We start from the raw sequence: 11,572 nt of genomic DNA on the forward strand, positions 1-11,572 counted from the left end.
TAGACTGAGGTTGTGTTTAAACAAATGGATGTTGCAGTTGGTCTTAAGGTATTTATGGTGTTGGGTTATGATGCCTGATTGAGAAGCTAGGGGCACGGAGGTTGGGGGATGTTTGAGTTCTGTGGCCTAAAGGGAGATGGGTCAGTTGATCTAGCAGCCCTGACCTTTTGGCCGAGGAGATTGTGTCCTGTGTCCTGTTTTGTGTTTCATTAAGGGTATCTTTACTGTCCTCATTTAGAGAAAGAGCCGTGACATCAAAAGACTTTGGTCACTTGACCTGGGGGGTTATTTTGTCTTAACTGTCACTGAGCAGTGCTGACCAATCACAGAGTTCAGAAAAACCATTTGATCTAAAGTTTATATAAGGCAGGGTTTTAGGGTTGTTCTGGATCACTCTGGCGAACGACCTGTGGATAGCACCTCCTTCGTTATGACTGATCACAAAGTACTTTGTTAAATCATGATCTGTATAAGCAAAATAAATTGTAATAAACACACATCTCTTGACTACTCAGATCTACACAGTGCCGCTTGAATTTCCACCATTACATTGTACAAGGTGTTTATGGAACAATTATCACTCAGTACAAGCTAAAATAATACTGCTGGATTAAATCTTCATGATAATGAAATCGAGTGAAAAAAGTGTGTGAGGAAAACAAAATATATAAATATTACGAGTAATGTTCTTCCCACATTCACTTTCTGCAGCCTGACTACAGTACGGTCATCTGCGTCGCCAATTCCAACTGTTTCCAAAATGTGCGTAGGCCTACGGGAGGGTCAGAGTTTGCGTGGAGGACCGCACATTCCCCCGTCAAGTTTGTTTTTTATAAATCACAACCTTTGCGTGGAAAGTGGCGTACGCACATTTTCAGCCCCGTTTTGTGCGTACGCAAGCTTTATAAATGAGACCCCAGGTCTTCTGTGTTACTTTGTGCTGAGATCCAAACCCTGCACGGGTGAAGAAGGGGTTTACTGTAACTGTAACATATCCATCTGGGTTGGGAGTTTTCCTTGGAAACTGTTTGGAAAGGGGCAGGCACTTGCAAAACATACTTGGCAGATGAATGGATGAACCATCTTTCTACCACAGGATAACTTAAACCACACTATTAGCTGCCAGTAGTTCCTCATAGGATGCTGATTGGTCCCAACCACTGCTGTTTATACACAAACAAAAAACTTGAGAGCTTGGCAAGATGAATTTTCGAGTGTTCGTGATCTGGCGAATCCAGCTGTCCCGCAAGTTTAAGCAACAAGTGAGGTGTAAAAACAACAGACAAAATGGCTAGTGGGTGATGTGTGTACTGTGGGGCTAATTATTATAGTCAAACATGTATATCTCTTGTAGCGTCCCCAGAGAGACTAAGCTTATCCAGTCCCCCCAGCACCAGTGACAAAGGTCCAAGCCTCCTCACGGCCAGGTTGTGGCTGACCACTTTAAACTGTCTCCCTCTTATGGGGGGTGATTAGTGCCTCAGCGGGGACGAAAAGCACACTATGTAAGATATGTTTGCACACAAGTCCATCTCGTCGCTGCATTTTTATCATTAGTTCCCAATGGAGGAAACAGCTGCGAGGTAGTGACGCTGCCCGAGTGGAAACTTTGATGACAGTGACGTAGAGGCGTCGTCATGTGACTTAACATCAAAGCAGTAAAATGTATGTGTGACCGTCTACAAAGCTGACAATCTCTCCTGCCGCAACCTTGCTATGTTCGCAAGGCTGACAATGTCCTCTGCTTCTACGTCACTGGCATCCATTGTCTGGCTATTTAGCTATCTAGCTAGGTCCACCACAGGGTGGCTACCAGGGCTGGACTGGCCATCTGGCATACCGGGCATTTGCCCGGGGGGCCGACGCACTTTTGGGCCGAATCGCCGATATATATTTAAAAAAACGGGCCGGCCCATAAAGAACTGACAGCGGCCCATTGTTTTTTGGGGGGTTTTTGGTCGGGCCGGCCCATAGAGAACTGATAGCGGCCCATTGTTTTTTTTGTTTTTTTGTTTTTTTTGATCGGGCCAGCGCAAAGAGAACTGACAGCGGCCCATTGGTTAATTTCCTTAATTGGCACTCGCCTGACCCAATCAAATCCAGGAAGACACGAGCTGTTGGCTAATGCCTAACATCGTTTGGCATCGTTAAAGTTTAGCATCGATAAAAATGGAGAAACGAAAGCGCAAGGGAGGCGCAGAAAAGCTAAGAGAGAAAAAGCTAAAAAATCTACAGGCTGATGCCTGCATTAATAATCCAGTGTTGTTCAAAGGCCATGCAGCTTTCCACTGTTACTTGCACTTGAGTATGGACATTGTGTACTATATGGCCTCCAAATCGTCAATAAAAAGTGAGTGAGTACACTGCTTCTCTTGTATTGGTGCTCTTTTCCATAGCATATACTACTCTCAGCTTTATTGTAGCTTTTGGGAAGGGTTGTGGTTATTGTATTTAGCAGACACTTTTGTCCAAAGCGACAAAATATGAATCTTACAATAGTTAAAATTAACAGTAAACAGTTTTTAAAAGTTGCTAAGCCAATATTAACCCTCGTGCTGCCTTCGGGTCACATGACCCAAAGGTTCATAACGAACCATCGTTGTGTTTACCCAATTTTACCCAATACAAAAACAAATAAAAATAATTTTCTTTTAACCTTCGCAATGTGGGGGGTCTGAGACAGCCCAACGGTTAAAAGAAAATGCTTCACTTTGTTTTTGTATGCGGTAAAGTTGTCGCAATACGACGGTGGGTCACAATGACTGATGGGTCAGAACGACCCGAAGATAACACAAGGGTTAAGCAAAATAGTGATAATAACAATGGCAATACAATATCAAATATCAATAATACTAAAAAATACCATAAATATACAAATCATAATTCAAAGAACTATTTAAGATCAGAGGGGCGTCATGGGTGAAAATGGGGGGGGGGGGGGGGGTTTGTCCAAGTCCAGCCCCGGTGGCTACTGGTACTAGCTGGTTAGCTAACAATAGGAAACTAATGAAAGGATTGCTATCATATAGTGTGGCTATTTTAGCTAGCTACTAGGGATGGGTATCGAGAACCGATTCTTGTTTAGAACCGGTTCCCAGTGAATCGATTCCTTGGAATCGTTAGCAAAATTCCTTAACGATTCTGTTAACGATTCTCTGTGCCGTTGCGCATGCGCAAACTTTTATAGTTTATTCAGACCAGGCCCGTGAGGCCCCCCCGCAGAATAAGTCTGAGAGACCCCCCCCCACCACATATGTAACGGATAATGTAATACAAATACCGACGGGACGAACAGGACCCCGACGCGATCAACTGAACTTTTTGGAACATTCTGAAGAGCCGTGTAATAAATGCAAGATATCAAAACTCAAGCTTGTCTTGTGAGGGAAATTTATTCAATAAGAAAAAAACGCTCAAACGGTTTGCAGGTGAATAGCCTACACATGTGCGCGTCTTTTAGCAAATCTGTGTGCAAAGTCTTTTACCACACTCTTTACATCTAAACTGCGCGCACATTCATTTTCTATGCTAAGGATGGCCAGATCTGACAGCCTCTCTTGTGACATGGAGCTTCTGAGATATGTTTTGATCAGTTTCAGCTTGGAAAATGACCTTTCAGCGCTTGCGACAGTCACGGGTATTGTCAGAAATAATTTGATGGCCGTGGCTACATCAGGCACACTTGATAGTATGGAGTTGTGTTTTATTATTAGCGTGTTCGCTAAATCATAAATGGAGTCATTTTTTGTCGTGTGAATCTTGTAGAAAGCAATGACTGTACGTTTTACACGATCATAATATGTATATAACTGAAATACAATGACTTATTGTAACTTTGATTACGTTTTTTGTATTTTTAAATAGTCAAACGCAATCGCTGCAACTGCACGATACTACTGTCGCATACGTTATCATGTTTGCTAATAATGTCAGTTATGTAGGCTAATATATTTTATAATTAAGCACTTTTTCTACTTTCTCTTTTTTTGTAGTTTCACTCCATTTCAATGTTGTCAGCTTGATAGGAAGTCAATAAAGGAGCAAGGCTAATTTTCCTGGCTCTTGGAAAGGAGTCTCTGTTAGCGCTAGGAAGCACAACACAGACAGAGCAGTACAGCTGTCAAAGTATAGGCTAACGTTAGCTACGTGGTAATGTTAGCTATAGCAAACAGTACAATACCTGTCTCTTCTGGCAGATGAGTGCATCCTTCACCGGCTGGTCGAAAAATAAATTTGTAATTTTGGGAAGTTTGGCATTTAATTCAGAAATTTTCTGTTTTGAATGCCGCTTTTGGGCACCGCTTTTAAATGTGCGTTTCATTTTTCCTACGCTACGCTACAGTTAGCTACCTATTTGCAGCGGGCTCGCCGGTCTGTGTGACCATGTGACCTACTTCGTCATGTCACTTACCTAGCTAACAAAGAAAGCACAATTAAACTTTCCTTTATTTTTATATCAACTCTGGAAACACAGACAAGACAATAAGACATCCCATGTAATTCAAATTGGATAAAAAATAAAAAAATAAACGGGGGGCCTGCCACGAGGCCCCCCATCCCTGCGAGGCCCCCCCCGCGGTGCGGGGGCTGCGGGGGTAATCTTTACGGGCCTGTAGCTACCTATTTGCAGCGGGCTCGCCGGTCTGTGTGACCATCTGACCTAATTCGTCATGTCACTTACCTAGCTAACAAAGAAAGCACAATTAAACTTTCCTTTATTTTTATATCAACTCTGGAAACACAGACAAGACAATAAGACATCCCATGTAATTCAAATTGGATAAAAAACTTTTAAAAAACTGGGGGGCCTGCCACGAGGCCCCCATCCCTGCGAGGCCCCCCCGCGGTGCGGGGGCTGCGGGGGTAATCTTTACGGGCCTGATTCAGACAGACTGCAGCAAACATGGCAACTAGGAAGAAGCGTTCTAAAGTTTGGTTGTATTTCACACGACAAAATGACAACAACGCCACTTGTAACCTGTGTAAAAAGTCTATTTCGTCGAAGGGAGGAAATACTACAAATATGAAGAAGCATTTGAACACACAGCATGGAATGAAGTTACTGGAACGTCATGTGTTCGATGCATGCAGCAGCGCAGCTAACGTTCGCGCTTCATCTCTAACTATCTATGGTAGAGCTAAACTGCTCAAAAGTGATCACAACCACTTGTTACTGTGTGAAGCAATTTGCCTTTATTGTGTGTAGTCGATCTAGTTATCTTCTGTCCCGTTGTTTGAAGCATACATTTTAGCTTCGGCATTCGTCTCCCATTAGTATTGATCTTATTGATCATTTCACGTTATCGGGGCGGCGTGTGTGTTATCAGCAAAGCGATTTTTAATCCATTATTAAACTTAGCATTTTAATTGTTTAACCTTTTAATAGTCCTGTTAAATGTGCCTGGAAACGCCTAAACAACATACCCAAAGTACATTGAAAGCTGTTGTTGAACCATTTGGAGTACATGCATGTAAATGGTCTCTTTTGAAAGGTGACACTGAAGTTATTTCCCCTGTTGTTAGGACCCCTGTAAGTCCTACTGGTGTTGAGTAATAGAAGCTTGAACACAAGGAACTGAAAGTTTCTATCTCCGACTAGATTTTGTTTTGAAAACAGAGGCCTGAAGAGGCCTAGAGGTGGTAGGTATTAGCTCATTTCAGAGCCAGTCAAAGCCAGTTTGAGAAATTCGTTTAGAACGAGTGTGTGTGTGGGGGGGTGCAGGACGCACAGACCTAGTTGGCTGTAGAGGGGAGAATCGATAAGAAATCGATAAGGAATCGAATCGATAAGCAGGAATTGATAAGGAGTCGGAATCGTTAAAATCTTATCAATACGCATCCCTACTAGCTACCACACCTCGCTATGGTATAGCTAGCTAAGATAACTTCACTATCGTGGTGTCCCTTCATTATCTACTGTCCCATTGTTAAAGATCCCATGACATGCTGTTTTTGGATGCTTTTATATAGGCCTTAGTGGTCCCCTAATACTGTATCTGAAGTCTCTTTCCCGAAATTCAGCCTTGGTGCAGAATTACAGCCACTAAGAGAAATGCGGCTGCCATCTTGGACAGGGCAAATTCCTAGTTGCGTAGCATCAGAATAAACAAGATGCCAGCACTATGCAGCATATTCCTGCTCAAATCGGCGGCAAGTAAGATTTAACATTACCATAATTGGTTGTATTTTGTGAAAAGAATAACCATGTCCTGTATCATAGCTACATGTATGACCTTTGCAGCAAAGCAAACCGCGTACCAATCAGTTTGGTATTCAGTTCGGTATTATTAATTAAATGCGCTGACAGCTCATTGCCCCAGCCAACAGATTACACTGAGTGGAGCGGTTTCCCGTTCCAAGATGGCGGCCCCACGGCTCGTCAGTGGCAGTAGCGGTCGATGCGGCGTCTAATCTTTATTATGTCTATGGTTTGCTAGCCATGATGTCTCGAGGAAAAACCAATATCGCGCACGCACGGTTGTAGCTCATTTTCTCATTGGTGGGCCAAATTCTCTGTGCGGGCAAAGCAGGGAAAGGGGAGGTAACATTCCTCCTTATGACGACATAAGGAGAGGATTTTCAAAACCAAGCATTTCAGCTTTCATTTTCTCAAAGAAGGAGAAGAATACCCAGGGCTTGGTTTACACCTATCGAACTTTCTAGCCACTGGGGGACCAAAGGCAGGCTAGGGGAACTCATATTAATGTTAAATAACCTCCTAAAGTGAACATTTCATGTCATGGGACCTTTAATTCACAAATTACTATTTTGCTCTCTGATTGCTTTAGTGTCAGTTTGGCAAGAGAAAAACGATCAGTCAAGTAGTCTACTTTGATGAAGTCTATGTTTGTTACTGATGTATTCAAGATTACTATAAAAGCTGACATTACTGTGATTGTTTTGATGAATCAGAGACTCATAGAGACAATAGGAGTTTAGAGCTATGAGAAACACTTGGAAAATGCTGAGGGAAGCAAACACAATAAAGACACAGAGCAAGCAGCAGCAATAACAATTCTAACTGATCAGTGTTGATGTGAAGAAGCTATAGGTGTGGGAGAATTCAAGGATCTCCTTATGTATTTATATTCAGTAGATCAACTATTGCCTTATTATTTGTTCATGTATCCTATCTTAAAACACAATATGTTCTTACTGTAAGCAATATTGTGTATCTATTAAAAATAAATATATATTCCAACAGTTTCAGTGACAGTTGCAACCAGTTGTCAGGCCAAAAATATATACATTTTATAGGCGGAGCAGCATATAGACACTGGGTGCCTGGGTCAAGAGAACCCTTACACCTGACCTTTCAGATCTAGCTTTTAGGAGTACTGATATGGTAAGCTTTCCTAAAATACTGTGGCTGTCTGTTCTATGATGTAGTATCCGCCTGAGTGTATAACAAACATCTGTTGGCTGTATGTCACCTTTTCCCCTCTATTTACTATAAATTTGTCCCCAGACCTTCATGCCCCAAGAGAGACTTTGCTACAACTATTCTGTGTATAACAGAATCTTGTCTAGGTGTATGTTAACTCTCTCTCTTATCAGCTGATTGTATAATACTTATAAATCCAGTACCCTAACTGATTGTAACACAGTTCTAGTGGAGATGGACATTTTCTTCTACATAGGCTATGTAGTAAATAAATGTGGCATGGTGCTATGCTTGTAACATTTTGTTATATACAGTTACATGTGTTAAGGATGTTCTACATTACCCTGGTGGATTGAATCTCTAACAGTGTGATTTTTCAGGCACACCATTACCATTATATTCATACATTGTCATTTTTCACAAACTGATAATAATGTTAAGTTTAATGATAAATATATGTATATATACACAGCTCTGGATTTTAGCACTGCAAAATGTTGAGTTCCGGTTCTCCGGTTTTACTATTGCTGTTTAATTTGGGTAAAATGAATTTGTTTTATTATTTATTATTATAACTACTGACAACAGTTATCCCAATTCAAATTTTTTATTGTCATTTAGAGCATTTTTTGCAGAAAATGACAACTGGTCAAAATTACAAACATGATTCTGTGTTGTCAGACCTCAAATAATGCAAATAAGTTAATATTCTTAAATCTGAGGTCAGGTGATCTGGAGCCGATATTGCTGTTTCCTGCTTCCCAATGAGCTATGAAGAAACACAGTAAGTAAATAAGTAAGTACATTTTATTTATAAAGCACACTCTAACACAGCAAGGCTGACAGAGGTGCCGCTCACAGCTGCGGCCCATTGGCTAATTGTTGTGCGATCAGCAATAAAAGCTAGCTGAACAGGAAATTAGAGAGCAGAGCCCGGGAGTGAGAGCCCAATTGTATTTTTTTTTTGTGGTAACACATGTTCTACTGTGTTTACAGTGACCACGGAATCCCAGCCTGATGAGACGGAGAGCAATCAAGTTGCTGTTGTCCCCGGTCCTCAGTAGAGAAAGGCTCCCTGGAATATTTGGTTTTGTTTGTTAATGATTTATTTTGATAATTAAATGCACTTTGGTGCTGTTTGTATGCGTCACCCCTGTGGCTGCTACACTCTTCTTCTTCTTTTTACCATATTGAGGTGAAGCAAATACAGGAAATACTTTTTCAGTCTTTAAAAAGATTCGTATTTTTTGTCTACATCTTTAACACTAGCCTTTGTTTGTGTACTCTCAAGAAATCCTACACAGCCTGTCCATACGTCTTGTATCGTTTTGCTTTCTTACCTCCAGAAGAAACATCTCTCGCTTCTTGATAATAAACTCGCTGATGCTCTCTTTGTCGATATTACGGTCTAGGAGGGAAATAGCACAGATTGTTACTGAATGACATCTTTTGACATTTTAAGAAATGTTAAAACCAGTTCAATCTTGCAGTATGGCACACACACATGCTTGCAGGAAGCAGCTGATAACACACACGCATGCAAAGGACCCCCAAGTAAGTTGTCCTCTTTTTTTTCCACATTTAAGTTATTTCTCCAAGGCAGCCAGGAGCAGTGGGCAGCTATATCAGCGATGTCAGGCATTATTCACACATGCATTATTCCAAACAACCAAACAAAATTATTTGGACTGTTTGTGTGTGTCTCTCCAGAGTCTGTGCATGCATCATAAGAAACATCTCCACCTTTAATCATGGCCATCCTCACGGCTGGGAGGATCTGGAGATGGGCTCTGCTCTCTTTTCCCTGAAGCTCAGATCTAGTCTTCTCCTCCACTTCCTCCTGGCCATCCCACAGGATCCTCCTCAGGTTTGCCTGCTTGACCTTCACCCGACCAGCATAAGTCACCTTCTCATGAACTTTCAGGCCCAGCTGCCTCTGCAGCTCCTTGAAAAAAAATCATAGACTCACCTTTAACCATCCCCAAATCCAATGACCTAGATTCTTAAGTGAACTATAACATTGGCAAATGCAAAGTCAAATCGAATTTGTGATTTGTAAATCAACCACAAGCACCATTTTTCTATGCTCTTTCTCCCTGCTCCGGAGCTCAAATATATCATTGTCTTTTGGCGGCTTGAATGGGTTCTCCCTTGGCTTTTTGGCATCCCTGGCTGTAGACAACAGGCAAACAAAAGTTATTATTGTTATTTTGTATATCTCAAATCTATCAGATCACCCCAGAACCTGACAAAATAACTGGTATCCTTGTGGAGCAGAACATATAAAACTCGGAACTAAATGTAGAAATTATAGTAGGCCCTATAGCCTACTATGACAACGCCAACTGTTTGATTGCAAGTACATGATGCTGAACACATTTGACTTACATGGAGCTGAAAATGCTGGTGATAACATCTTTAGAGACAGAAGATTACAGGTTAGCATTGATTGTATGGCAAATTTTAAGTTATTGATGTTGCTGTTTAACTGTTAAACCGTTTAATTGGTACAGAAAGGTAGTCCATACCACATGCCAGGGACTACTTTGATAGGCTATGCATCATGCGTCTTGTGAACAAGTAAAAGTAACAGCATCGCCTGCGTAGTTCATTTAAATGTTAGACCAATGTAAAATGGAGGTGTAATAAAATTGGCATAGTATCTTTCCATACCTTCAATATGATTTGTCCCTGGCAGTGTCTTCTGCTGAAACACTAATAAAAGACTTTGATAAAATACCCTTTGGAGAAGCTTTGGAACGCGATTGTGCTATGTGTTTGAACTGTGTTGCTATAGTAACGTCATTGTTAAGAGTGCTCTTTATTTTTCCAATGGATGGCGCTAAAGTATAAACGTCGCATTTTGTCCACAAAAAGCCGACCAATGCATAATGTGCACGTTATACTGTAGGTTATGTTCAGTTTAAAAAAAACGTGCTGATGCAGTTTTTTTTTGCAGAGAAAAACAATTAGTTGATGGACGAATCGTTAAGATCATTAAGAACAAATTCTTATTTACAATGATGGCCTGAAAAAAGCACAAGCTTTTTGAGGGAAAGGGGGCTAAGCGAAAAAAATCCGGTTAAAAAGTACAACGGCACACAACCACAGCAGTACAGACATACAGAAAAAAACTAAGCAACAACAACAAAAACAAGCAGGTTAAACAAAGCAGGGCTTTAATAACATAGGGAGTCGGGGGGGATAAAACATTTTTAAAAGCACAAAGCAAGACACATATTATTTACAACAACCACAATCAGGACACAGACTGACACTGGCAGGTATGAACAAAGGATACAGGCAGGAGAAAACAAAGCAGGCAACATCAGTACAACAGGAGGACAAAACTAGGCAGTTGGCAGCCGACAAAAGACAAACCATGGGGATGAGTAGACAACAAGATACTGCGGTTAAAAGGTGAGAAAGCATTTACAGGGTTCAGTGAGGATGCGTGAAATGGTTTATTAAAGGCAGGAATGGGAATGAATTTGTCCAGTTTGAGGTGTTTTTGCAGAGCATTCCAGTCAGAGGCGGCAGCGGACTGAAATGATGCAAGACCGAGGGTGGATTTAAGTTTGGGAATTTTTAACTGGATATGGAGGGAGGACCGGGTGTTGTGCGTGACAGGAAGAGGATGAAGCAGGTGAGACAGGTAGGGGGTTGTCCGGTGCAGAAGGGTCTTGTAAATGAGGGTAAGCCAGTGAATATTACGACGGGTGTAAAGTGAGGGCCAGTTTACCAGGAAGTAAAGAGTACAGTGGTGTGTGTGGAAAGGGGCGTTAGTGGCAAGGAAACGTTTTTGTGCCAGATCCGTTTTCGAATCAGCAGATTCGCGCAGCAGTCGCACTCACTATGCAGATCTGCACCAAATTTGCGCCAGACCTCTATAGCAATTCTGGCTGTAACATTCCGTCCGGCGGTTGCGGCGCCGATCCGGGGCAGCTGCGCAGACCAGACGCGCCACAACTGAATCGAGTCCGCCCGGCCGGTGTGGGCCGGATCAGAGTCATATACAAATATGATAAAAAAATATTTTTCTATGGCTCTGGGCCGGATCCGCGGGAGCTGCGCAGACCAGACGCGCCACAACTGAATCTAGTCCCGGCGGGTGTGGGCCGGATCAGAGCCATATAAAAAGATGATAATAAATATTTTTCTATGGCTCTGGGCCGGATCCGCGGGAGC

At 41.9% G+C, this 11,572-nt stretch overlaps 1 protein-coding gene and 1 long non-coding RNA gene across 4 annotated transcripts in view; one reads left to right on the top strand and one right to left on the bottom strand.

The window, feature by feature from the left end:
• The window catches only part of cfap100 (cilia and flagella associated protein 100), a 37,135-nt gene extending 26,958 nt beyond the window's left edge, over positions 1-10,177 (bottom strand). The window contains exons 1-5 of one of the 3 annotated variants that reach the window (XM_062456452.1): positions 10,058-10,172; positions 9,773-9,800; positions 9,459-9,556; positions 9,128-9,329; positions 8,725-8,792 (exon numbers count right to left, since the gene is read on the bottom strand). In XM_062456452.1, the coding sequence (XP_062312436.1) occupies positions 8,725-8,792; positions 9,128-9,329; positions 9,459-9,556; positions 9,773-9,800 (396 nt within the window). In that variant the 5' untranslated portion in view covers positions 10,058-10,172. Of the gene's footprint in view, positions 1-8,724; positions 8,793-9,127; positions 9,330-9,458; positions 9,557-9,772; positions 9,801-10,057 lie in introns of all 3 variants that reach the window. The other 2 variants (XM_062456442.1, XM_062456461.1) reach the window with 2 other exon arrangements.
• LOC134017238 (uncharacterized) lies at positions 7,236-8,757 on the top strand. Its single transcript, XR_009929736.1, has 3 exons — positions 7,236-7,345; positions 8,107-8,180; positions 8,381-8,757. It is a non-coding gene; the product is annotated as an uncharacterized LOC134017238 (long non-coding RNA).
• Positions 10,178-11,572: the final 1,395 nt, after the last annotated feature.

The sequence above is a fragment of the Osmerus eperlanus genome, chromosome 1 (genome assembly GCF_963692335.1).
Source record: "Osmerus eperlanus chromosome 1, fOsmEpe2.1, whole genome shotgun sequence".
Taxonomy (NCBI): Eukaryota; Metazoa; Chordata; class Actinopteri; order Osmeriformes; family Osmeridae; genus Osmerus; species Osmerus eperlanus.